The sequence below is a fragment of the Rhinoraja longicauda genome, chromosome 4, assembly GCF_053455715.1.
Source record: "Rhinoraja longicauda isolate Sanriku21f chromosome 4, sRhiLon1.1, whole genome shotgun sequence".
Classification (NCBI taxonomy): domain Eukaryota; kingdom Metazoa; phylum Chordata; class Chondrichthyes; order Rajiformes; family Arhynchobatidae; genus Rhinoraja; species Rhinoraja longicauda.
The window spans coordinates 89148392-89175031 of NC_135956.1; the positions used below are offsets into that span (position 1 = coordinate 89148392).

Below are 26640 nucleotides of genomic sequence, written 5' to 3' on the forward strand. Positions count from 1 at the left end.
CTCCACCTGCCCTGCCATCAGCCGTGTAGCGACGTCACAATGGGAACCCAACGGGTCCGCGTGTTCGGCTTCACAATGGGAACCCAACGTGCCTGCGCAGTTGGGGCTCGTTGATCCAATACTTCCGTGTTCATGATGCATCATAACGGTAAGATGGCTGCCGGTTTCGCGTATGTGCAGTTGGTGGAGGGTTGACCTTCCTCCCTTGGTGCAGCGCAGACCTTCCTCCCGTGGTGCAGCGCAGCGTCAGGGAGAGGGTGAAAGAAGATGGCCACCGGCAGGCCACTCTTCTGCTGCTGGCCACCACGATGGCCGCCTGGGGCCGGGGTGAGTGGCTCCCTCTCCCCTTTCCTCTTCCCCATCGCCCGCCCCCGGCCCCGGGGGAAGACTCCAAGCAGGAGGAAGATGGTCGTCTTCCCTATCGTCTCATCGTTCCCCACTATCTCCTCCAACGCATGCTTCAACCGATGGCGTCCCGCACAGCCCCAGTACCCCGGGGAAGGGACGTGTGGGCGAGGGGAGGGTGCTGGACCAATGCAGAAGAGTTTTGGGGGAATTTTAAGGGGGGTTGAGGGGGAATAGATTGGGTAAGGGGGGTAAGGGGGTGTGGGGGGGATTGGGAGAGAGGAGGGTGATAGACCAATGCAAAAAAAACCCCATTTATTTTAAAGAAAAAACTCGATTTTCCCACGTCACATTGGGAACCCGACGAGGTTTGGGCCCAAAGGTGCACCCTTTACTAGTATCCCTCTAAATCTGTGCTATTCATATTCCTGTCCAAATGTTTCTTTAACATGGCAATCGTCCCTGCCTCAACTACTGAAGCAAAGATTGACTTTGACTGGACTCATTTTGAACTTTCTAGTTCTTTCTCCCCTCAGCAGAAACATTAATCTGATCAGGCAACGAGGCTCTGGTTTAATGCCTCACGTAGACAGGAATGTACCTGCAGCAGTGTAGCATGTAAGCAATTAATTGTATGTATGACTCTCTAATTTAGGACTTGCTACACTTGTCCCAGGGGAACTCAAAGAAGTGCTTTTCAAAAACTACCAATAATTTCTCCAGGTAGTTAATACCGTTTCATAGGTGGTCGATAATTCCAGAGGTTCCATCTCATAGAAAATCAGATACCAGATACCCAAGGGGGACAGAAGGCCTCCCACAACAAATACCCCCAAAGCACCATTAATGCGTGACTACTGGCACTTGGAGCGGTATTTAGGCTTTCGATGAAGGTCATAGGAAATAAATAAAACCTCTGAAACTTCCTCAACACCACAGACAAACTAGCGATCAGTGGCAATGAAGAATATTTAACTTTCATTTAGGAACACGCATAAAATTTAAGTACTAAGAAGATCGCATTTGTAGGATGCTTGGAATTAATATAGACCATGTTCAGATGGGCACATTCCAGATTACAGTGAAGCTACCATCTGTTATTTCGAAATCCTGTTGGCTCAGCCTCTGGTTCACCAAGTAATATTTGCCATAGTCCTTTCCCACTCACCGGGACCCTAGTCCTAGCCTACTCTTTCGAGTAATAAGAAGGAACTGCAGATGCTGGTTTATACCAGAGATAGACACAACATGCCAGAGTAACTCAGTGGGTTAGGCAGCATTTCTAGAGAAAATGTATGTGTTGTTTTGGGTCGGGACCCTTCTTCAGACTGATTGTAGTGGGGGAGAACTGGAAGCAAGACCAAAACAATCAGGGCTGGCAACAGATGGCCTCAGGCACAGTGATTCCCTGATCGGCCAAGTCTTGGCTAGGGATGGTGTGAGCCCAAGAATTTCAAACTGTGGAACTGGTTAACCAACTTGTAATGGAAGAAGGCCATGTGTCACCAGGAAGGACTGTCGCGGTCCCTGGATGGAGTTGAAGGAGGAGATATCAGGGCTGGTGTTGCTTCTCCTGCAGTCGCAGGGAAAAGTACCTGGAGAGGAGATGGTTTGGGTGAGAAAGGGTGAATGAACCAAGGGCCCGCGGAGAGAGTGGTCTCTGTGGAAGGTGGAAAGGGGTGGAGACGGGAAGATGTGATTAATTGGGGTGGGGGGGGGGGATCATGTTGGAGGTGACGGAAATGTTAGAGGATGAAGTGTTGGATGTGGAGGCTGGTGGGGTGAAGGTCAGGATCAGGGGAACTCTGTCCTTGTGTCTGGGGGAGGGGGAAAGAGAAGCACCCGTGCAGAACGCATGGACTTTATTAACTCCACCACTAACTTCTACCCTGACCTCAAATTCACCTGGAAAACCCCTTAGCTACTCCAATCTCACACCCTCTTACGCATAGCCCTCCACACACTTCACAACAATCCGAACATAATCAACGGCGACATGATATAATTTTAAGGATTAATACTTACTATCAACAGGATTTTTCATTGGATATGAGCGAGTGTAATTGTCAACACATTGAATAAGTTGTGGACTGATGGAGGCACAATAGTTTTCCACAGCTTTAATCTGCGACTGCGTGGGAGAAGAATCTGTGCGGAAAATAGCGTGGCAGTATTCTCTACAGTTTGTATGCCGACCTGCATAGCTACAGCATAACGATCCCACTGTAACATTACAAGAACAGATTTTAACACTTGCATCTTCTTATAAATCTCAATATCCTTATTTGTTCATCTCATCCAGAACAATTCCTCTCCATGCAAACACTGCAATGCCACTGTCATTTCAATGGACAATAGGTGCAGGAGTAGGGCATTCGGCCCTTCGAACCAGCACCACCATTAAATTTGATCATGGCTGATCATTCTCAATCAGTACCCCGTTCCTGCCTTCTCCCCATACCCCCCTAACTGCTCTATCCCTAAGAGCTCTATCTAGCTCTCTCTTGAATGCATTCAGAGACTTGGCCTCCACTGCCTTCTGAGGCAGTGAATTCCACAGATTTACAACTCTCTGACTGAAAATGTTTTTCCTCATCTCCGTTCTAAATGGCCTACCCCTTATTCTTAAACTGTGGCCCCTGGTTCTGGACTCCTCCAACATTGGGAACATGTTTCCTGCCTCTAACGTGTCCAACCCCTTAATAATCTTATATGTTATATGTTTCGATAATCTTATATGTTTCATCATGATGTACTCCCCATCTTTCTTAGGACAATACTTCTGGGTCAACAATGACTTGCTGGTTCAAATCTGTTGGTGGGGCAAGGATGGTGGACAGAGTAGGTGAGTGGTTAGGCTGGGGATGTGGTGCGCTCTTCTAACTGTTTGCACTTGGCCTAAATGCGCCGAGCATTGAGACGCAAGATGCTCAGTGAACATCTAGAATTCTCCTTCCCCATTTTGAGCAGTCATGGCCGATGAGTCAGCAGAGATGTTACTTTTTTTTCCATCAAGAAAACATCGACAATGTTCATAATAATTTTTTTTTAAATCAGAGAAACCTTTTGCTATGACAGTTCGAAGCAGTGTGTTTGTTTTGTGTGCCCACTACATGAGCCTCAACCCTGAAGATGCTGGCTTGAGAGGGGATTGCGGCAGTTGCATGCCAAAAAACAGAAGATTAAATTGGGCCAATTAATTGGGTCGTCCCTAGTAATCTCTGGTGTTTGTTTGAGTTTAAGTTTAGTTTATTGTCACGTGCACAGAGAGCAATTTTCCATGGCGCCATGAAGTGTTTTCAATTTCCAAAAGTGTAATAAAAGACTCGTGCTCTTACACACTTCTGCGAAGGAGGCGAGGATATTTAGAGATACAAGGAACTGCAGATGCTCGTTAACAAAAATAAAAAACTCAAGTTACTGGAGTAACTCAGCATCTCTGGAGGACGTCTGTGGCGACGTCTCGGGTCAGGAACCCTCTACAGGCTGATTGTAGCAGGGGAGGGAAAGCTGGACAAGAGGTGGGGGCATGGCAAAGCCTGGCAAGTGATAGGTGACGGGGTTATTGACAGGCAGATGAGGGGGCAAAGGCCAGGTGAAAAAGGGCAAAAGAGTGCAAGACAAGGAGAGATGAGGAGTGAAATGTGAAGGCAGAGGAAGGGATATCGGTGGTTGGGAGATGGGGAAAGTGGGGCAAGATAAGATTGGAGAATTCAATGTTCATGCTGTTAGGTTGTAAGGTGCACAAGTGGAATATGAGGTGCTGTTCCTCCAGTTTGTGTGTGGTCCCATTCTGGCAACGGAGGCTGCACGGGTCAGAATGCTCGGCATTTGAATGGGAAGGGGAGTTAAAATGGTTATCAACCGGTTGATCCATAGGCCGTGGCAGATCGAGCGCAAGTGCTCGGTGAAACGGTCGCCTAGTCTATGCTACATCTTGCCGATGTAAAGGATGCCTCCAGGAGCACCAAACCCAATAGATGAGGTTAGAGGAGGTACATGTCTCACCTGGAAGGCCTGCTGGGGTCACTGAAAGGATTGAGGGAGGTAGTCTACTGACAGAAAGCAGAAAGGGGTGGGAATGGAAAGATATGACTCGTGGTGGGATCACGTCGAAGCCGGCAGAAATGTCAGAGAGTTATATGTTGGATGATGAGACTGGTGGGGTGAATGCATGGACCAGGGGAACTTTATCCTTGTTCTGTCTGTGAGATGGGGGAAGTTGGAAATGGATGAGGGAAATGAGATCATGGAAGCATTTCACTGCTATGTTTTCAATATTGTCAAGGACACCGCCTTTTATGACGTTATTATTTTCGACTTAGATTTGGCAACAAAAGGTTTCATTTACCGTAGGCATTTACATGTTGTACAATGAATTATCTCAATTTGTATCATTTCAATGTAAATTACATCATGTACAGAATTAAATAATTATTTCATTAGCATCATGGTTTTTTTTAGGAAAAAGAACCTTACTCTCATTTCTGTTCACACAGCTGAAAAATGCAGTCTGAAACACAAACAAAATACAAAGGATACATTAGTAATTATAAAAGCAAGAATTTGAAAAAAATCTATTTTAAATCACAACTGTCCCACAAAAACATTCTACCACAACCTCCTTCAAAGTGACTGCTTGCCATAACATTAGCAATTATATTTCCAGTGAGGCTTTGGAATAATGTTATCATCTGTTACCCATCCCTCTCTACATAAACCCCCAAATTAAAGTGTTCCAATGATACTTTAGTCTTCAGCCAAGAACTGCATTTGCTCCCTCAGTGGCCAAATAATCACACACACTTTAAATGTGCGAAATCAAAAATATTATTTGCATAATAAACATTATATTACCATATTTTCATGCATAAAGCCAGTTTTTAATGTTACATAAAATCCACACCCAAAATGTACAAATAAATAAAGTTCCCATGATTTTGATATTCAGTTATAATGTTTTAAGAAAATGTAATATACACAAAATCAGACAAACGGTATGGTCTGGGCACAACTATGCAAGAACCAAAATTTTAGATGTCTTTGGTGCAGAACATGGAAATGATATCAAAAGATGTTTAGGTAGTAAGAACAAAGCAGAAATTATAGTAGGCAGATACAGACAGGACTGCAGTTTAGGGAAAATGTAGAGATTAAAGACCTCAGAGAAAGAGGAAATCTTGAAGCAGTCACAGCAAGACCTATAAAAAATATAGCCAGTTTAAATCAATGTAAAAACATGCAATTGTCCCAATGATTGATAATTTAAACAGTTAACATGCCAAAACTATTTCACCAGATTCAATGGTTTACACTTATTCTCAATAAGTTACATTGTTTAAAAGATTAACGTATATATAATTAAAGGATAAAGACAACCATACAGATTAAGTTTACATTTCATTTGAGAGTAATGGTAACCCACTAAGCAGAGTAAGCATGCATACCATTCGCATCAGAATCCTGAAATAGGAGATGAAATTGTGAATCTGCCTGTTGTTCATGTCTCTCAATAACATTAATTTCACTTCCTTTCTCAATTCTGAAGTTACTGACTCTAAATCTTCAACAATGAACAGAAAAACATACTAAAATAGAATATCAACGTTACAGAAAATTCTAGTAATTATTCATGAGAAAATTCTACCCTCAAGTGTGATCATCTTTAATTACTATTCAACCGTCAAAGATCATTTTCAGAGACCCTTCTTCTTCAGTCTCGACCCGAAACGTCACCCATTCCTTCTCTCCAGAGATGCTGAGTTACTCCAGCATTTTGTGTCGACCTTTGATTTAAACCAGCATCTTCAGTTCTTTCCTACACAAAGACCATTTTAATATACCTACAGAAAATATATGCTGAAAAAGGGGACCTTTATCATTGGAACAATTTTCTAACTCCTCATATCATACTACATGCTAAGAATAACTGTTACCTTAAGCCTTCCTGTTCCTCTCTCCTTAAAAGGTCACAATGATGATAATACATTACTGACGAAAGCAAAACAACCGATTAACAACCCAATAACAGTGTGATTGCAATGGTTGCTTTTATTATTAGGCAGTTTTTTTATTATTCAGTAGACGCCTGAAAACTGGTTTATCGATTAGGAAATATAATGTTAGATTGCAATAAATTGCAACTGCATTATAAGGAGAAAACCGCATGTGAGAACTGATTAGAATAAGGTGAAAGGGGCCACGTGTCCTGCATTGAGCAAAATAATAAACAAATCCCTATGCGGAGTACAATGCACACACAAATGACTTGGATACCGGGACTAAATTTTAGATGGTGAGATCTACTGCAAAACAAATGGTGAATGAGGAGTGCAACCAGAATTTACACTGGTTCTGCAACTTTGCCTGCAAATAACCACAATCATAGAAATTGTAGATCAAAATATGCAGGCTATTTAAAAATGTCTTGACATTTATACACACATGGGAAGGATGGAGAGGGATCAAATTTGAAAAACCAGGGTTGAATTTAACACAGAATCTCAAATTGACAGACATGCCAGTTGGTGGATGGAATAACTATTCATTATGGTCCTGGCAACCATCTGAGGCTGGAAACGTGAGACCGAAACTGGATGGGATAAGAAGGGAGTAAAGATGATATGGGAGGCCAGTGGTTGGAAAAGGAATGACATAATCAGGCAACCGTTAAGTTTAAATTTATTATTGTCACATGTACTGAGGTACAGTGAAAAGCATGCTGTCCAAACAGATCGGATATACCATACATATATACAATCAGTTCAAATTCAAGCACAAAAGAGAGATTTGGAAGAGTAAGGTGATTGCATCTGTTGGTCGTGGGTCCTTCTGTGAGAAGAACACAGAGTGTTGCCACACTCCAGCGGCATCATGTTGGGAGGGGGGAGAATGCTCGTGATTGGAAAAACGCGGCTTCCTAGAGGGCCAAGGATGAACGGTCCTTTTCCTTCTGGTTTACAAGTTGTAGAAACACCACAGATCTGTTGTTCTCCCTTTTACTGCCAGGATTTCTGGGAAACCTATGTAGTGACTGCTAAATTTTAATATTGTGCAATATATGTATTCATATTTTATTATACACACCTCAAATTCTTTTCTGCAATCCTTAAGATCATCCTTTGAAGAAGCCTAAAAACAAATTAATGCATATTATAGAAAAAAAAACTTAAATTGTAATAGTCCCCATAACATATTGACATGCGGCAATTGCTGTACGACAGTAGCAACAACAGTTCAAAACGTACTTGAAGGCTAAAAATCTCTGAAATGTCCCAAAGTCATGGAAGTCAACATGAAAATACAAAACTTTCTCTATTTTAAACATGATTAATTCAATGGTTGTTCCCACAGAATAAAAGGTCTCTGGTATTAGACAGGCATCTCTTTAATTTCACTGTATGGAATTAATTTAAATCGTTTGATATGTGCTACGCAATGAATGGTATTTCAGTTTAGTATTTGAAATTCTAACAGCTTTGTAACTACAGTTAGTGTAACAAAATTAAACCCCTACAGTTTGCAGAGAGGAATTAAATATTTTATCCAAACTTGTTTTTCAACAAAGATTTCACTCTGTTGGCATTTAAATCATTGGCCAGAGATGAATTTTAAGGAGGAGAGTCACAAGATTAGGGAATGAATGCCAAAACACTAAGCCCTTTCATACCCACAAATCAAATCCACAAGTGTTTGTTCACTAAATTAAGAGGCTACCCCTTTGCTGGTAATCTCTTTTGATCAAATACTGCTTCTTGCAACCGTTATTTGCCTGACCATCTGGTCACATTATGCCAAGCAACCAAAGGCAAGGATGGAGAATTGCAGTCTGGTCTCTACAGCAAGAATTCCACGAACTGGTCCCAATTGGGATGAAAGGCCTGGAAACCAATCAAAGCTGTGAAAGAATGGTTCCTAATTAGACAAGTAGAGTTCAGAAGAGGAATTCACAACTCACTGCATCTTACAGGAAAGGTTCATCAGTACCCCGTTCCTGCCTTCTCCCCATACCCCCTGACTCCGCTATCCTTAAGAGCTCCATCTAGCTCTCTCTTGAATGCATTCAGAGAATTGGCCTCCACTGCCAATCCCATGGCAAATGGTCAAAAAGAGAAACTCCGAGGTGGCAAGATGGGTATTTGAGACATCCCACAAAGTGTTTTGCTAGAAGCGTAGAATTCAAGAAATGCCATTTAAATCCTAAGCATTCTGTAGCAGCTTTGCTTCCTGACCAAACAAGCTTCTAGCTATTCTGGGAAATCAATATTTTCCATTTCTTCTTGCTCAGTTCACCTCAGAAATCAGTAAACCAGATCACAGATTCTTGATGCTGCATGCAAGGAGGTCTGTTACCAAACTGCAAGATCACAAATAGGAGCAGATCAGGTAGAAATAATGCAGTGCTCTTCATCATCAACACTGGAGATGCCCACGCATAATCCATGAAATGATGGCCAAAGCTAGACTGTTGTCCCATGGAACTCAGAGCAGATTCAAGATGTAGAAATCCCTCTTGCCAATTATGGCCATCTCCAATGTATGACTGGTACAATTTATGCCTGAACATTAAGGGAATCAAGAGTTATGGGGTTGGTAAGCAATAAAAGGTCAGCCACAATCCCAGTGGGTGGTAGAGCAGGCAAGTTGCTGCTTTCTGGTTCTCATGCCTCTGCACAGTACAGGAGTACGGGAGCACCTCAAGGCTGCGTGCTCACCCCCCCAGCTCTACTCACGACTGTGTAGCCAGACACAGTGCAAACTCCGTCTTCAACTTCGCCGACGACACCACCGTTATTGGACAAGTTACAGATGATGTTGCGTCAGAGAACAGAAATTAGATTGATCGACTGACCAAATGGTATCAGCGCAACAACCTGTCTCTCAACGTCGGTACGAACAGGGAACTGATTGTGGACTTTGGAAGAAAGAGGATGAGGACCCACAAACCTGTCTACATCAAACGAACGATGGTGAAGAGAGTCAAAAGCTTCAAATTCCTGGGCGTGAACACTGTCCAGACCATCGCGAGTTCTGACCTCTCCACCGAAGGGATTTACAGGAGTCATTACATCCAAAAGGCAGCCAGCAACATCAGAGACCCACACTATCCTGACCACACTCTCGTTTCACTCTTGCCATCTGGAAGACGATATAGGAGTCTGAAAACTGTAACATCCAGTTTCAGGAACAGCTTCATCCCAATGCAAAGTGGCGATGGTCATTGTTTCAACCACATGCGCCTTCAATATTTGACTTTGTTTGGTGGAGATGCACTTTTCGCCATGGAATTACACTATTCTCCAACAGCTAACACTGGCACAGATTGGTCAGAAGAAGTGACAGCAGCAAAAAAGCAAGGAGAATATTTTCTATTTATTCTTACCAGTGAATCGAACAAGTCACTGGGAAAGGGAAAGTAGATTTATAAGCAATAGATTGTGAAGCCACTCCAGGAGGGTGTGGATGGGAAATCAGGCATACCAAAATAAGCAAAACCTTCTATGGCTGGGAGAGCTTCTTTCCAAAGGTATCCAATGATGGAGATAGATATTCATGCCAGTCTCACCAGTTTCATAGTTCAACTTTACCGAATAATCCTATTTACCAGATCCATGAAAGTGAATTCATGTTGAAAGATTGGTAATGTCTACATTTGCACCAGTTTCCAGGACAATTTGCAATTTACATGCAGGAAAAATATGTCTATGGAGGACAACCTCTTGTACTACATTCATCTCTGGAACAACATGATAATAAGAACGCCCAAGTCAAGATGAAATTCACTGATTAAACTCAGTCTTCAATTCACAAAATGCTGGAGTAACTCAGCAGGTCAGCCAGCATCTCAGGAGAGAAGGAATGGGTGACGTTTCGGGTCGAGACCCTTCTTCAGACTGATGTCAGGGGGTGGGACAAAGGAAGGATATAGGTGGAGACAGGAAGACAGTGGGAGATCTGGGAAGGGGGAGGGGAAGAGAGGGACAGAGGAACTATCTAAAGTTGGGGAAGTCGATTTTCATACCACTGGGCTGCAATATGAGGTGCTGTTCCTCCAATTTCCGGTGGGCCTCACTGTGGCACTGGAGGATGCCCATTACAGAAAGGTCAGACTGGGAATGTGAGGGGGAGTTGAAGTGCTCGGCCACCGGGAGATCAGATTGGCCAACGCGGACCGAGCGCAGGTGTTGAGCGAAGCGATCGCCGAGCCTGCGTTTGGTTTTCAAAACTCAGTCTTCAACATCATTAATATAGCTAGTATTAATACAGAGATATAAGCTTATCTCTAAAGTCCTGGCTGATGGCCTTGGGGCTTCCATCTGCAACTAGCTTCTGGACATCCTGACCGGCAGACCTCAGTCAGTCAGAGTTAGTCATGACATGTCTTCTACCCTGACCCTAGTGCTATACTGTATACTCTGACAAGTACAATGCCAGTTCAATCTTTAAGTTCACTATTACCTGCCAAATAAACAATGACGAGATGAAGTACAGGAAAAAGATTAGATTGTCAGCTGGACGAAAGAGTTGGTTGTTGACCACAGATGCAGGGCAGGGGGATGAACACAACTCTATCCTCACCACAGAGCTGTTGGAGCGATGGTCAACAATTTCAAGTTCCTCAGCATCCACATCACCAACAACCTACGCTGGTCCCTTCAAACTGATGTGGTGCGGTGATCAAGAAAATGCATCAGCATGCTTACTTCCTTAGGCATCTGAGAAGATTTGGCATGCCCACGAGAATTTTCCTGGACCCTGGCCATTCATTTTTTCTCTACTCAAGACCAGATGTCTAGACTTAAGAACAGTTTCTTCCCCACTGCAATCAGACTCTCGAGCAAAGTTTCTCTTTCACACCCTTTTCCAGGCAGTGCTGCTACATACTTTTACTCTTATCTACCTCATTCAGTTACTTGGTTAGTGTACGTTCGTATATTTTTTTGCACTACTTCAGATTACTCTATTCTGCTGTTTTATATTAATTATATCTATGAACATTCTCAGGGAACGATATCTTTTTTGTTGTTATCAATAAATGCAACCGCTTCCATCCCAATTCATAACAACATTTGGGACTTTTTAAAAAATACTGACCGGAAGCTATACATAGCTCAGGTGCATTACCTGTTTACAAGCACGTCGACAGTCCAAGGAAATGGCCAGTTCACAACATCCCAGGCCAACCCAGCCTTCCGTCTTTTTTGGTGCTCCTACAAATTGAACACAGGAACATTTGGATGTGATGAGTTCTTGGATGGAGCAAAACTGCTAACTAATCCAACAAAGAGTTTCATAAATAGACAAAGAGAAACAATTGATTTTTAAATAACATAATTGAACGGAGAGTCTGTTTGTAAATATAAGCAATGAAATGCTGTATTTTGACCTCTGAAATGGGGAAACTTGAATAAGTTTAATTTTCCTCTCACATTTCCTAATTGTAGATGTCACAGTGGGGCAGCACAATGTCATTAATGTCTTATTACCCTAGCAGGATTACAAATTATCGCTAAATCTGAAATGATTCGCATTTGCTGCCACAGAACATTCTAGCAGCTATGAGGCTGGAGAGCAAAATAGTGTCCGAACTGGAAAGCAACAAAGATTTAGAAACACCGCCGTTAAACTCATGCAACTTGGCCTTAGTGCCAAAAATATTTACAAAATTGTAAATGCAATCCTGCAAACGTCTGGTTACAGAAAAAGAATGACGGTCTACTTATGTTACCCAAAATATCAAAAAGATAGTTTCTCCCAACACAAGTCTTACTAACTTGTATTTTGGTGATAAACCGAATGGTCATCTTAAGGTTTTATGCTGCATATGCCATACTTGTGAACACTGCGATTTCCATAACAGGAATATACTTATAAATAATCCATAAAGACGTTGCATCTGAATCACAATTATGTTTTTCAATTCTAAGATTTTCACATGTCCTCCGAGCATAAATAGAACATTTTTTTTGCTGGGATCTCACCATTTCTGGCTGGGCCAGCATTTAATCTCTATTACTAATTGCCCTTGAACTTTGTGCCTCATTGGGCCATTCAAAGAGCATTTAAAAGTCAACCAAATATGGTGCAATTCAGTCACATTTAGGGCAGACCAGGAAAGGATAGCGAATGTCCTTGCCTGAAGGACATTCATGATGCAGATGAGTATTCAGAAGAATTCAAATTCATTGCAACATCACCTAGACTGTCATCTTTTTTCTATTCCAGATCATTTACAGAATTTAAATTCCACAGCTGTCCTGGTATATTTGATCTGAGATCTCTAGTCCAGGTCTCACAATTATTAGTCCATAACTTTGCAGCTGCGCCAGACAAACACTGCTTTAAAAAAAAAACAAGAATGGCCTTCGTGAACACAGAGAGGTCCAAGACCAGGTCAAATTCAATTTGTCGTGATTGGAAAAGCCATCGGCAACAAAGATGAAAAATTCTCAGAACAACTTCATTCAACATATGCAAAGACAGCCAAATGGAGTAAGATCTCGATACAAAACACAGACTACCCTTTTGCCTCTACGGATGCTGCCTGACCTGCCGAGTTCATAAGTTATAGGAGCAGAATTAAGCCATTTGGCCCATCAAGTCTACACAGTCATTCAATCATGGCTGATGTATCTTTCCCTCTCAATCACAATCTCCTGCCTTCTCCCTGTAACCCCTGACATCCATACTAATCAAGTATCTGTCAATCTCCGCCTTAAAGAGGAGATCTTATTGAAACGTATAAGATTATTAAGGGGTTGGACACGTTAGAGGCAGGAAACATGTTCCCAATGTTGGGGGAGTCCAGAACAAGGGGCCACTGTTTAAGAATAAGGGGTCGGCCATTTAGAACTGAGATGAGGAAAAACTTTTTCAGTCAGAGAGTTGTAAATCTGTGGAATTCTCTGCCTCAGAAGGTAGTGGAGGCTAATTCTCTGAATGCATTCAAGCTGGATAGAGCTCTTAAGGATAGCGGAGTCAGGGGGTATGGGGAGAAGGCAGGAACGGGGTACTGATTGAGAATGATCAGCCATGATCACATTGAATGGCGGTGCTTGCTCGAAGGGCCGAATGGCCTCCTCCTGCACCTATTGTCTATATTGTCTATTAAAATATCCATTGACTTGGGCTCCGCAACCGTCTGTGGCAATTAATTCCACAGATTCACCACCCTCTAACTAAATAAATTCCTCCTCATCTTTCTAAAGATAAGTCCTTTTATTCTGAGCCTATGGCCTCTGGTCATCGACTCTCCCACTAGTGGAAACATCCACTCCACATTCAGTCTATTCAGGCATTTCACTATTTGGTAAGTTTCAATAAGATCCCCCCTCATCCTCTATACTCCAGCGAGTGCAGGCCCAGTGCTGTCAAACGCGCGTTCCTCAGATATGGGACCCAAAACGGCTCACAATACTCCAAATACGGTCTGACCAGTGCCTTATAAAGCCTCAGCATTACATCCCTGTTTTTATATTCCTTTCGAAATAATTGTATTTGCCTTCCTATCTAGCTATTTGACTTGTGAATTAACATTTTGGGAATCCTGTCCCAAGTCCCTTTGCACTGCCGATTTCTGTATTCTCATCCCATTTAGAAAATCGTCTACGCCTTTATGGCTACCACCAAAATGTATGACTCCACTTTGCTGCCCTGTATTCCATCTGCCACTTCTCAGCCCACTCTCACGACCTTCTGCAGTGTCCCTGCTTTCTCCACACTACCTGCCCTTCCATTTATCTTCGTATCATCTGCTAACTTGGTCACAAAGTTGACCACCGAGTTCCTCAGACAGCTCATTTTTGCTGTGAAGACAGCCACTCTCATGAGATGCAAAGTTCTGAGATTAACCTTGAATGACAGACTTATTGATATAGGCTTAGCACAGGAAAGCAATATGGCATTAAAAAGTTGATTGTTCCTCGTTTCTCGATTCTACCTGCCCTGCTGAGTATTTCCAGCATTTTCTATTTTTATTACCAGGAGGTCCGAAACTGAAAAGCAGGTTCTCAAGGATGATACCAGAACTAATAAGCCGAAAGAGCTCATCTCTAGAAACAAAAGAGAAGCCTGTACGTTGATTTGCGGGAAGCCTTAAAGGTAACTTTCAAAAGTAGTAAGCATGGAGAAAATATTTCCTTTGTAGAGAAGACCAAAACTTAAAAACCATAGATCTAGTTGGGAATGCAAGAAAAAAAACCTTAAATCTGACATTAAGATTATTAGTTATTGTTATACACTAGGAACCAAACGAGCAAACAGCATAGATGCATTTACAAGGAATATCAGTGAATTCTTACTGTCAGAAAGCAGAAGGCTTCAAAAGAGCATAAAAGTCATTGGTTTTGCTGAATGATCCGTTTCTGGACCGTGGATTAAACGGCTCAGATTTTGCAATGTCATTGATTGATTGCAAGATACAGCATGGAAACATGCTCTTTGACCCACCGAGTTCTCGCCAACCATCGATCACCCTTCACACTAGTTCTAAGTTATCCACCTTCGCATTCACTCCCTGCATCCTCGGGGCAATTTACACAAATGCACGTCTTTGGAACGTGGGAGGAAAGCCACACAGTGACAGGAAGGACATGCAAACTCCACATAGACAGCACCCGCAGTCAGGATTGAACCCAAGTCTCTGACGCTGCAACTCTACCAGCTGTACCACTGTGCTGCCCATAAAGCCGGCAGTTCCAAGTGGAAGTCCTTACTTTACTGGTCACGCTGTGTTTTCACAGCCAGCTGCTCACTTGTGCTGGAGAATCTACCAATGGAACCTGCATTTTGTGATTCTCCATGCACTTAAATGGAAAGGAATAGCTGTAGGAGGCAATGATAAGTTTGAAGAAACTGTAATTGTTATTTAAACAATCAATTTGTTTTAGTCATTAGTATTTACATTTTAGTTTTTGTAGTTAGAATTTTTGCAAGTTAGAAATGTATGAGAGGTGTGGCAATCTGCTAAATCTGTGGATTTGGCTTAACGGGTTATCTGAAGTTTGTGTTTTGGGTCAGGGTCTTTTCCTGACCATATCCCTGGCCTATTGTAACTAAACACTGACGCAAAAAAACCCCAGCACCATGCATCCCCTTCTGTTTATCTGGATAGACTTTCAATATATCACTGTTAACCGCAGTCCATCTGGTTGTTGACTAAAGCACAAGCCCGTTGTTTATTTGACATCTCACTCAGCATCTTAATTTTAATGTGGTGGCAGCCTGGCTTCTGTAAATGGCCAACTGATTACTTTATTGTAGAATTTGAAGTGTAGCACAATTCTGGCACCTTGTGATTTCATCACATTCCAATGAGATATTTTAGTTAATATATTTTCTACACCTGTTTTAATGCTTTGTATAAGATCAAAGATACACCAACGTTTAATGCCAAGATGAATGACAGAGCGTTTGATCATCCTTTGATGTGCTTTTTGGTCAAAACCCAACTGAGAAACTATCCAATCACCAAAGCAAAATATGTTCTCACTTAGCTCCATATGCAAGTTGAAGTTTGAAGGAAGCCCGAAATAAGATATGTCTTTCTTCTGTGCAGGCATGCAAATAAACTAGCATATTAGAATGGGAATATGGAACAGTAAATGCAAATTTTAAGCACTCGTACAATTTCTACTAATCTTGGGATGAACAGGACACAAAAGTGTGACAAAAGGAGACAAAAAGGTGTTAGAAAAGGAGACAAGAGGAGTGAAAGAGGATAGAAATGTACAGCCAGTGAGAGGGATATAGGTGGAAGAGGAAGTAGGTGACGGAGGGTGGAATAGTGGGAGAAATGGGTGCACACAGGGGTGAGGGTGTGCAGGAAAGGGGGGGGGGGGTGGGAGATGGGGAAGGTTACTTGAAATTGAGGAATTTATTTATTCATATTGTAGGATGAAAAGTGTTAGAAACCAGGAGATCCTGCTGGCCTTGGTGGACAGAGCGCAAGTGCTCAGCAAAACAGTCACATGGTCTAAACTTGGTCTTGCTAACACAAAGGAGGCCACATCAGGATTACAAAATCCAGTAGATGAGGTTAGAGGACGTGCATGTGAATTCTATCGCACCGTGAAGGATTGTTAGGGTCCCTAGACGGAGGTGAGGGAGGAGCTACAGGGACTGACGTACATCTCCTGCGGTTGCTGGGGAAAGTAGCTGGAAGCAGAGGGTGGGGGTGCAGTTTAGGTAGGGAGGGATGAGTGAACCAAGGACTTGCGGATGGAGTGGTCTCTGCAGAAGGCTGAAAGGAGTGGGTACGGGAAAGTGTGACGACTGATGGGATCACGTTGCAGCGGGTGGAAATGTCAGAGAATAATGTATTGAATGTGGAGACGACCATGGTGAAAGGCAAGGACCTGGGAACTCTATCCTTGTGTCATCTGTGGGCAGGGAAAGCTAGAGCTGAACTGCGGGCAACAGTGGACCATAGGCGAGGGACCCCTCCACCACAGCAGGGCAGAAAAATATGTTTCTGAAGAGGGTATTTTGAATGTCCCAGAGTAGAGAGAGCCTCATCTTGGGAGCAGATGTGGCAAAGTCAAAGCAATGAGAGTAGACAAAATGTGTGGGAAGGAACTGCAGATGCTGCCTGTGCCGCTGAGTTACTCCAGCATTGTGTGTCTCTCCAGAGTTGCTGCCTGTCCCGCTGAGTTACTCCAGCATTGTGTGTCTCTCCAGAGTTGCTGCCTGTCCCGCTGAGTTACTCCAGCATTGTGTGTCTCTCCAGAGTTGCTGCCTGTCCCGCTGAGTTACTCCAGCATTGTGTGTCTCTCCAGAGATGCTGCCTGTCTCGCTGAGTTACTCCAGCATTGTGTGTCTACCAATGGAGAGTAGAGATGGCTTCCTTGCAAGAAACACGATGGTAGGAGGTGTAGTCAAGATAAATATGGGAGGTTTTGTTTAGTTTAGAGATTCAGCGCAGAAACAAGCCCTTCGGCACACCGGGTCCACGCCAACCAGCGATCCCCGCACATTAACACTATCCTACACCCACTAGGGACAATTTTATATTTATACCAAGCCAATTTATCTACAAATCTGTACATCTTTGGAGTGTGGGAGGAAACCGAAGACCTCGGAGAAAACCCACGCTGGTGACGGTGAGAACGTGCAAACTCCGCACAGACAGCATCCGCAGTCAAGATCGAACATTGGTCTCCGGCGTTGCATTCGCTGTAAGGCAGCAATTCTACCGCTGCGTCGCCGTGCCGACCAGGTCAATGGGCAAAAGCCATCGGTTGGGGCTGGCGTGAGACCTAGGCTCTGAGGAGGGCAGAGGGGATATACGGGGTGGTGTCGGAGTGAGGAATGGACGTGGCATGGTTATCATATGGGGAAAGGCAGCAAGACCCAGCGGTGTCCGTATTCAGGTCCCTGGTTTCAAGAGTCAATCAGAGGGAAACAGTTGGAGCCAGCAGCATCGATGCCCCCAGCCTGGAAGTGGTCAGGGCACAGCCGAATCCAGCTGAGTCAACAAAACGACCCCCAACCTGCTTGAGTCAGGAAGCCGCTGAGGATCAGTGTAGTCAGTGGCCCCGCTCACGGAGCAAGTAATCAACTTCAAAGTCACTGGATAGATTTTTTTTAAAAGACAAGAAAAACAAAACAAAGAGAACTGTCTGGAACCAAGTTCTACATGTAAAGACCATGGAGATCAAAAGGCAGTGAAAATGCTACCAATCTGGCAAAGTACAACCAATGCCTTTCCCCCTGCAGATGGGAATACTGGTTTATAAATGTGCATCAACTTGATGGCAGATGGGGTGAATTACCACAAATATTTGGATGGTAGAGACCCATCTTCAGAGTACAAACAATGAACATAATGGAAGCTTGCAGGGTAGGCAATTACTTGATCTCGATGAGAGAAAGAGGGGGAAGAAAAAGGATCTCAGCAAGAGGCCGGCCCCACAGCAGAAGCGCCCATGTCGCGGGACTAGAAACTGGAAGTGTCCTGAGCTAATTCTGCTACCACCATCGTCTACAGTACAAGTGAGGCTCCCACTGATTGTCGCCGGAAGCCTGCGCGCTTTTTAGGACGGACAATGATTGTGATGTAACATTTGAATGATGGACGTGAGAGAAGAAGCAAGAGGCCACAAATACCCAGGGAATTCAGGGGTATGGTTAGCATAGGAGGAAGTAACAATTTAGAACGGAGATGAGGAAAAACTTTTACAGTTAGAGAGTTGTAAATCTGTGGAATTCTCTGCCTCAGAAGGCAGTGGAGGCCAATTCTCTGAATGCATTCAAGAGAGAGCTAGATAGAGCTCATAAGGATAGCGGTGTGTCAGGGGGTATGGGGAGAAGGCAGGAACGAGGTACTGATTGAGAATGATCAGCCATGATCACATTGAATGGTGGTGCTGGCTCAAAGGGCCGAATGGCCTCCTCCTGCACCTATTGTCTTTTGTCTAATTCCAACTTCAATCTGAACCACTAGAGGAATAATGAAGCATGCAATATTGTTAAAGTGGTTGATGGGGAGATGTTCCTCTCCAGTCGGCTGTCCAGTCTCAAAATAAAGGGTTGGCCATTCAGAATTGAGGTAATAAGAAATGTCTTTATCAAGATAATTGCAAATATTTGGGGATTTTTGATGTAAGGGTGGGGGGACTCAGTCACCGTGTATTAAATGCAGAGATTTCTGGGGTATGGGAAATCCAAGGATATAATGAGGAATCTGTATTTAACATCTGGTGAACAAACACGGATCAAATTTGACTGGAAAATTATTTTTTGTATGCCATGAGGAATCATAGGACTTTTGAAGCAACTTTTAAAAAGCCAAAAATAAAAATTAGGCACAGTGGAGATTGTAGAACAGAGAACAGCACGAGAACAGGCCCTTTGGTCTCTTTCTCCACTCCTGATTTTGGTTCGCAAAAATTCAAAAGCATTCAATCTGTAGCTGACGTTTCGTATTAGTAAATATCATGAACATATAACAGATTGCGCTAGACCCCACAACTTCAGAACACGACACAGACACCCGACGGCTCGCCTGGTTTGACCGCCGCACATGGAGTGTTGAGTCTCGTCCGAGGCCCACACCCTGCTCGCCCCAGAAGACCAGGAACCGGAAGGTGGAGGGAGACGGCGAAGGACACTGGACTGGCAAGGACTCCCTGTGGTCTTACCTTATGCGCCCTCAAGGTCGGCTGCAGGACACCAGGCGAGAGAGGGATAATGGTTTGCTGGCGATCTGAGTGGAGTATGGAAGCGACGGCTGCAATGGGCCTTCTTGGCCAACTGCAGCTGGGATGTTGAAAATGGCCCCAAAATCTGGCGACTTTTGTATATGGACTCAGTGGGCTGTTTCTATGCATGAGGTTCTTAATCAGATGTGGTACTTATGTATGGCAAGAATCTTACTGATCAGTGTGCAAAAATCGATTTTCACTGTACCTTGGAACAAATGATAATAAAAGAACCATTGAATCATTTGACATACTCGTTTCAAGTTATGGTCCTTTTACCTATATTCCCACTAACACATTTTTCTCAATTCAGGCATGTGAGTGAGGTAAAAAAAAAAGGAAAAGAGCCGAGCATTTGTGTAAATTTTTCAAAAATTGGAAAGTTTTTGAAAATTTACACACAAAATTACCAGTTTCAAGCCTCTTTTAGTGCATATCAAAGTAAAAACAGACATTACAAAATTAATTAAAAAAATTAAAATATTATTAGTAAATGTCACCGTATACTAATAACATTTTTATTATTTTAATTAATTTAGTTATATAATCTTGCACTTAAATTTAATATTTACTTATTACAGTTCCACCACTGATTTTCTGGCACTCTTGGTTCCAGAGCTTTGCTGGTTTATCCAGCCGGCCAAGGAAGTCAGCTATGGGGATAGATATGCTGGCTCCAGCTGGGCTGTAGTTCCAGAGCCCCGGCCGCAGGTTGCAAATTCAACCCACCGATCGGTTGTGGAAGTCCCGATGAGGTTGAGATTGACTGCCTTGCCCAGCCTAGGTGCCACATTTGCGGGGAGACTTCCAGGGTGTGGGGGTTTCTCGCGGAACCCCCAGCGACCTCCAGCGGAACCCTAGTGTTCATTACAAGTTTATACATCGTTTATTTTCTTTTTTTTTTTCTTTCTCTTTCTCGATCCGATTTCTCTGTTTATTTTGGCAAAGTGAAACACACGGAAATCACGCAAAAAGAGCGGAAAATGGATTTAAAAACGCGGAAATCCACGGAAATTTCACATGCCTGTCAGTTACAATCACCAGACACTTACCAGGCAAAGATGCATTGATGCAAACCCAGAAATCAAGCTGCAAAAAAAGTTGAAAAATAGTAAATAGTAAATAGCCTTCAAAATTATTTTAATCACTTATTCTTTAAATAGTTGGATTTTTAGAAACAAATGGCTAGGGTTCAATTTTCATAATGATATAACCAGAAATGACTCAACTGATACAACGTTCCAGTACGAACAATAATATGCAGCTAGTAAACGAGCAATTACATGTTAACTTCAATGGATCCACATTCTTCTTACCACAGACTCGGGACAGTAGTCAGGCAATCGCTGCAGGAGATACTTCAACTGAGCCTCACTTTTTGTAGATGTAAGCTGGTGACAAACAAAATTAATACAAAATTAAGCATGCAAGATCAGGCAGACAGACCATCAAAGTTACAGCATCAGATCTTTCACTTTTATTTTAAAGTGGATCCAAAGGCTTTTTATAAGCATATTAACAACACGTGGGTAACAAGGGTGAAGGCAAGAGGGAATGTGTGCTTGGGGGTCAGAAAATGTAGGGGAGGTAGCAAACAACTACTTTTCATCTGTAATCATCAAGTCGAAGGACATGAGGATAGTAAAATCAATGTGGGATATGCTAATATGGTGCAGTTTGAGATCAAGGTGGTGGGTCTCTTAAAGAGTATTAAGGTCTCTTTATGGCATATATAGGATAAATACAGAAGCATTTCCCAATAGAAAAACATTAGTTTAGATCTAATACGACTGGGACCATCCCTTTCAAACGCAATCAAACGAATGGGTGACGTTTTGGGTCGAGATCCTTCTTCAGACGGATCTACCTTCGATTTAAACCAGCATCTGCAGTTCTTTCCTACACATTACCTCCTCTGGCAGCTCATTCAGATCACCACCCTCTGTGTGGAAAAAGTTGCCCCAAACAGTCCTATTAAATCTTCCCCCCCCTCACCTTAAACCTTTACTAAAACTCTATCATTTTTAAATTGGCAATCCATGTAATGTTAATGGATTACCTGTTTTCATTAATATGGCAATTAGAAAGCCAATCCTAGCTAATTGGGAGGTTTGCAATTTGGTGTTTTTTTCTGTACCCCTTTGGCAGATTGATCTTGAGAAATACCGAATATTTCCAGGCAGGGAAACAGTCACCGGGTCATCAAAGCAATGTATATATTTTTCTGTTGCCATATTTGCCTGAGAAAATAGCCTGTAATCTGTAATGAACATGTGTGCTTTCCATCAAGTTTCAGAGTTTAACCCAAACCAAGGTAGAAACATAGGCAACATTGAAATTATAGCACGAGTTTCACATTTTCTGATTATCATACTGCTCCCTTGTTCTTTGTCCTCAATATCTTCTCCATTATCAGATTACCAAATCTCAACGGCTATCCCTCAGTGATAACTTTTACTCTTGTTCTCTCTGCCCTTTTTATCAAAACCAATATAATTGGGGGTTTTAATTTCATTCGGCCCCACAACTTAAAGAAATTATGAATCTGAGCAATATTCCAGCAGAGTTGTTTAAGTGTCAACTACTTTCATTCATTTTTGGAGGCTTGAGCTCAACATGAGTGTAAGGAATTGCTCGTTGCTAATTGTCAAGTGATTGTTAGCCATCTTCTCAAAACCTTGCAGTTCCTCCAATGAAAGAGTTGCAAGATTCAAAACAATGACAATAAAGGAAGAACAATATATTTTCAAGATAAAATGGTGGGCAGTGTGAAGGAATTATGCTGGTAGTGGTTTCCCTATGTACCTCATGCTCTTTCCTTTCTTGGTGCTAGAAGTCTTAGGTTTGAAAGCTACTGGCACATTAGCTTAGACAAGTGACTGCAAAGCAGTTTGTCAATGATACACAATAGTTATTATCTACGGTCAATGGAGGGAAGGAACATCTAAGGTGATAGATGGTCCTCCAATTGAACATGGTGCTGCACTCTGGATGGTGTCATACTTCGTGACTGCTGTTGCAGCTGTACTCATCCCATCATGCTCCTGACCTGTGCTTTGTAGACAGTGGAAAAACTTTGGGATGTCAAGAAGTGAGCCGCTTCCATGGGACACCAAACCTTTGGTCTGCTCCTTTCGTCAAGGTATTTGAGCGGGCAGTCTAGTTTGACCAGAAACCAAGCCAACATAATGTTAATGGTGGTAAATTTGCCTTGCTCATGCTGTAAAGAACATGGATGCCTCTTTGTTCTTCTAAGAGATGGTCATGTGTGGCTTGGATGTTATTTGACATTTATCAACTCGTGTTTTATCACAAAATGATGGAGTAACCCAGCAGGTCAGGCAGCGTCTCTCTGGAGGACATAGGCCTTTCTTCAGGCCTATCCCTGTCATCGAGACTTGCTGCACGACCTGCTGAGTTACTCCAGCAAGATTCTACGCAAGATTCCAATGTGTGCAGTTCCTCATGAACCCATGTTTGAACAACCTAATTTGCAGAGATGTGAAACAGAATTAAACATTGTGCAATCATCCCAAGTGTGAGGTTATCCACTTTGCTGGTAAGAATAGGAAGGCAGATTATTATCTGAATGGTGTTAAGTTAGGAAAAGGGGACGTACAACAAGATCTGGGTGTCCTAGTGCATCAGTCACTGAAAGGAAGCATGCAGGTACAACAGGCAGTGAAGAATGTCAATGGAATGTTGGCCTTCATAACAAGAGGAGTTAAGTATAGGAGCAAAGAGGTCCTTCTGCAGTTGTACAGGACCCTAGTGAGACCGCACCTGGAGTACTGTGTGCAGTTTTGGTCTCCAAATTTGAGGAAGGTTATTCTTGCTATTGAGGGCGTGCAGCATAGGTTTACTAGGTTAATTCCCGGAATGGCGGGACTGTCGTATGTTGAAAGACTGGAGCGACTAGGCTTGTATACACTGGAATTTAGAAGGATGAAAGGGGATCTTATCGAAACGTATAAGATTATTAAGGGGTTGGACACGTTAGAGGCAGGAAACATGTTCCCAATGTTGGGGGAGTCCAGAACCAGGGGCCACAGTTTAAGAATAAGGGGTAGGCCATTTAGAACGGAGATGAGGAAAAACTTTCTCAGTCAGAGAGTTGTAAATCTGTGGAATTCTCTGCCTCAAAGGCAGTGGAGGCCAATTCTCTGAATGCATTCAAGAGAGAGCTAGATAAAGCTCTTAAGGATGGCGGAGTTAGGGGGTATGGGGAGAAGGCAGGAACGGGGTACTGATTGAGAATGATCAGCCATTATCAAATTGAATGGTTGTGCTGGCTCGAAGGGCCGAATGGCCTACTCCTGCACCTATTGTCTATTGGTTCCAGAGCTTTGTTGGTTTATCCAGCCGGCCAAGGAAGTCGGCTATGGGGATACATGTGCTGGCTCCAGCTGCGCTGGAGTTCCAGAGCCCCAGCCGCAGGTTGGAAATTTAACCTACCGATCAGCCGTGGAAATCCCGATGAGGTCGAGATTGACTGCCTTGCCCAACCGAGGTGCCACATTTTCGGGGAGACTTCCAGGGCACGGGGGGGGGGGGGAAATTTCTCGCGGAACCCCTAGCGACCTCTATCAGGACCCTAGTGTTCATTACAAGTCTATACATCGTTTATTTTCTTTATTTTTCTTTCTTTTTTTCGATTCGATTTCTCCGTTTATTTGGCAAAGTGAAAAACGGCAAAAGTATTTTCTTTTTTCCCCAAATTCATATAATTAAATCTGGAATTTAAGTCCCTAGAGAGATTAAATCTCGCAGCTCTGGATCGATGGTCAAGAATTCTGTCTGTACATCTAGTAACTGAGTTTATTACCATAACACTAACATAAAACTTAAACAAGAGTAACTGTCACCCAATAAACAGGGCAATGTTTGTTGGGGATGCACAAGAGAGCAAGATATACAGTTCTTAGATGAGTTAGGGCTCCAAATACAGAGCATGGAAATCAACAGACCAAAGTTTAAAGATTAAAAACATATTCCGTGGAAGGCCATTGGTTTTACAGATGGCATAATGGCCATAGGTTTCATTTTTTTTTTAGTTTAGAGATACAGTGTGGAAACAGGCCCTTCGGCCCACCGAGTCCGCGCCGACCAGCGATCCCCGCGCAATAACACTATCATACACACATCCGGGACACTTTACACATACACCAAGCCAATTAACCTATATAGCTGCACGTCTTTGGACCTTGAGAGGAAACCGAAGATCTCGGAGAAAACCCACGCGGTCATGGGGAGAACGTACAAACTCCATACAGACAGCACCTGTAGTCAGGATCGAACCTGAGTCTCCGGCGCAGTGAGGCTGCAACTCTACCTCTGCCCCACCGTGGCCATAGGTTGCCCCCAGAAATTGACTGAAGGTTATTTTTGCTTATTAATATTATCACCTTGTATCCTGCTGTAGTCTGGACACTATAGAGTTAATGCAATGTTTACGTAGGGGCTGGGCGGAGCTAGAGTGCGGGGCTGTTGGGTACGTGCTGGCGGAGAGTGTGTGTGTGAGCCAAGGAGGTGCTGACAGAGGGTCAGCCAGAGGCTCCGCCAATAGATATGAGCCAAGATGTAATCGCCTATTTTATTAACAAGAAGATTAATATTAACTGTGTCGAAGTTATATCTAGCAACCAGTATCGATCGCATAGACTGTGGTAAGATATGGAATTTTACCTAGCAAATTAATAACTAGTCGATGACAAGAGATATGCCAATATGTTTATTGCATCTTCAAATAAAGAAGACTAATTATCAAATGTCGAGGAGGATCTCTGTTATTATTTGTTCGAGTCATTACGCTTATCACTCACCCGGTCTATGCAAGCGGCAGCTTGGGAGCTAATTGATAGACGAGAAGCTGGCCGCTACATCGTGTAAAATTCCTTCTTAGCTGAAGCGATCAGCTTGAATCCACTCCTTCGGAAAGTTCAGAGAACTTGCCTTCGCAAGAGACGAAGTGTAAGATCTTATGTAAACTGGAGTGATTCATCGTGAAATCTGCCTAAGCTGGAACGATTTATTGGAATTTACTCTTTAGAAAGTTCAGAAAGCCTATCTTCACAAGAGACAAAGGCTACAAAAGTTTACTGACCTGGGAGAGATTTATTTCCAAAAGTTGAAGCATTATATCTGTCATTATATCTGAGTTATTTGAAGAGAATTAGCTCTTGGAAAGAGACTGTGGGAACAAACAGCAGAAATCGTAGTTTGCTGTAATTTGTTTTTTCTGTATGAGAAAACAAAGGCCGTTTTCGAATGATCAAGAGCTTGGAATACGGACAGCGTAGCAATGACATTGGGAGTCCCTGGTTACCAAGTCTTGTTTAAAAAATATACAAGTGATAAGGAAAATAGAAAGCACATCTGGCTTATGTTACAAACCACAGAATGTCTGAAATTAAATCCAATGTTCAGGCACAAGGTGGCGATAGTGGAACACGGCCTAAAGTGGAAAAAGGGCCATTAAGCTTACTCAAATTGGCAGAGATGTGGCTTATGACAACAATGAGAAGCCGAAGAAACGTAAATATAAGATGGCTGTGGAGACCATGGAAAACATCAAAGGGCTAATAAAATTAGGAAAGAGGGCAGAGGTGGAGCTCAATCTGTATCAACTTAACCACCTCAAAGACGAAATCTACAGCATCTATGGAACACTGAGAGAGCTACAGTTAGCACCAGAATACCAGGATGCGCAAGAGAAATGGATGCAGCAGGTGGTCGAAGATTTCGATGGATTTACCCAAGATGTTGTTGAATGGCTAAGCAATGAAGGTCATGAGGACGCACCCTCCAATGTTGAGGGCGCCTTATGCGAGGATGGCGATGATGCAGACTCCATCAAACCTGGAGATAGTGCTTCAAATATTTCGACCTCTAAGTTGAGCATCAAATCTCATGCATCTCCGACGCTTTCTGTTCGTAAGGAGGCTGAGGTGGAACTGGCTGTTCTTGCTGAACAAGCTGCGTTCATGGCACAGAAGCACGAGATTGAGAAGCTAGAAGGCCAAATGGAGGAAAAACAAAGGAAAGACGAAGAAGAATAGAAGAGAGGAGAAAAAGAACGGAAGAGAAGACAACTGAA

The 26640-nt window shown here is 43.0% G+C and overlaps 1 protein-coding gene across 3 annotated transcripts in view; it reads right to left on the reverse strand.

Annotated features, from left to right (window-relative positions):
- Positions 1-26640, reverse strand: part of reck (reversion-inducing-cysteine-rich protein with kazal motifs) — a 133861-nt gene that overhangs the window by 60269 nt on the left and 46952 nt on the right. For 2 of the 3 annotated variants that reach the window (XM_078398740.1, XM_078398738.1), the window contains 6 exons: positions 20861-20935; positions 20597-20633; positions 11470-11555; positions 7432-7476; positions 4825-4858; positions 2371-2568 (listed from right to left, as the gene is read on the reverse strand). In XM_078398740.1, the coding sequence (XP_078254866.1) occupies positions 2371-2568; positions 4825-4858; positions 7432-7476; positions 11470-11555; positions 20597-20633; positions 20861-20935 (475 nt within the window). Of the gene's footprint in view, positions 1-2370; positions 2569-4824; positions 4859-5506; positions 5547-7431; positions 7477-11469; positions 11556-20596; positions 20634-20860; positions 20936-26640 lie in introns of all 3 variants that reach the window. The other variant, XM_078398741.1, reaches the window with a different exon arrangement.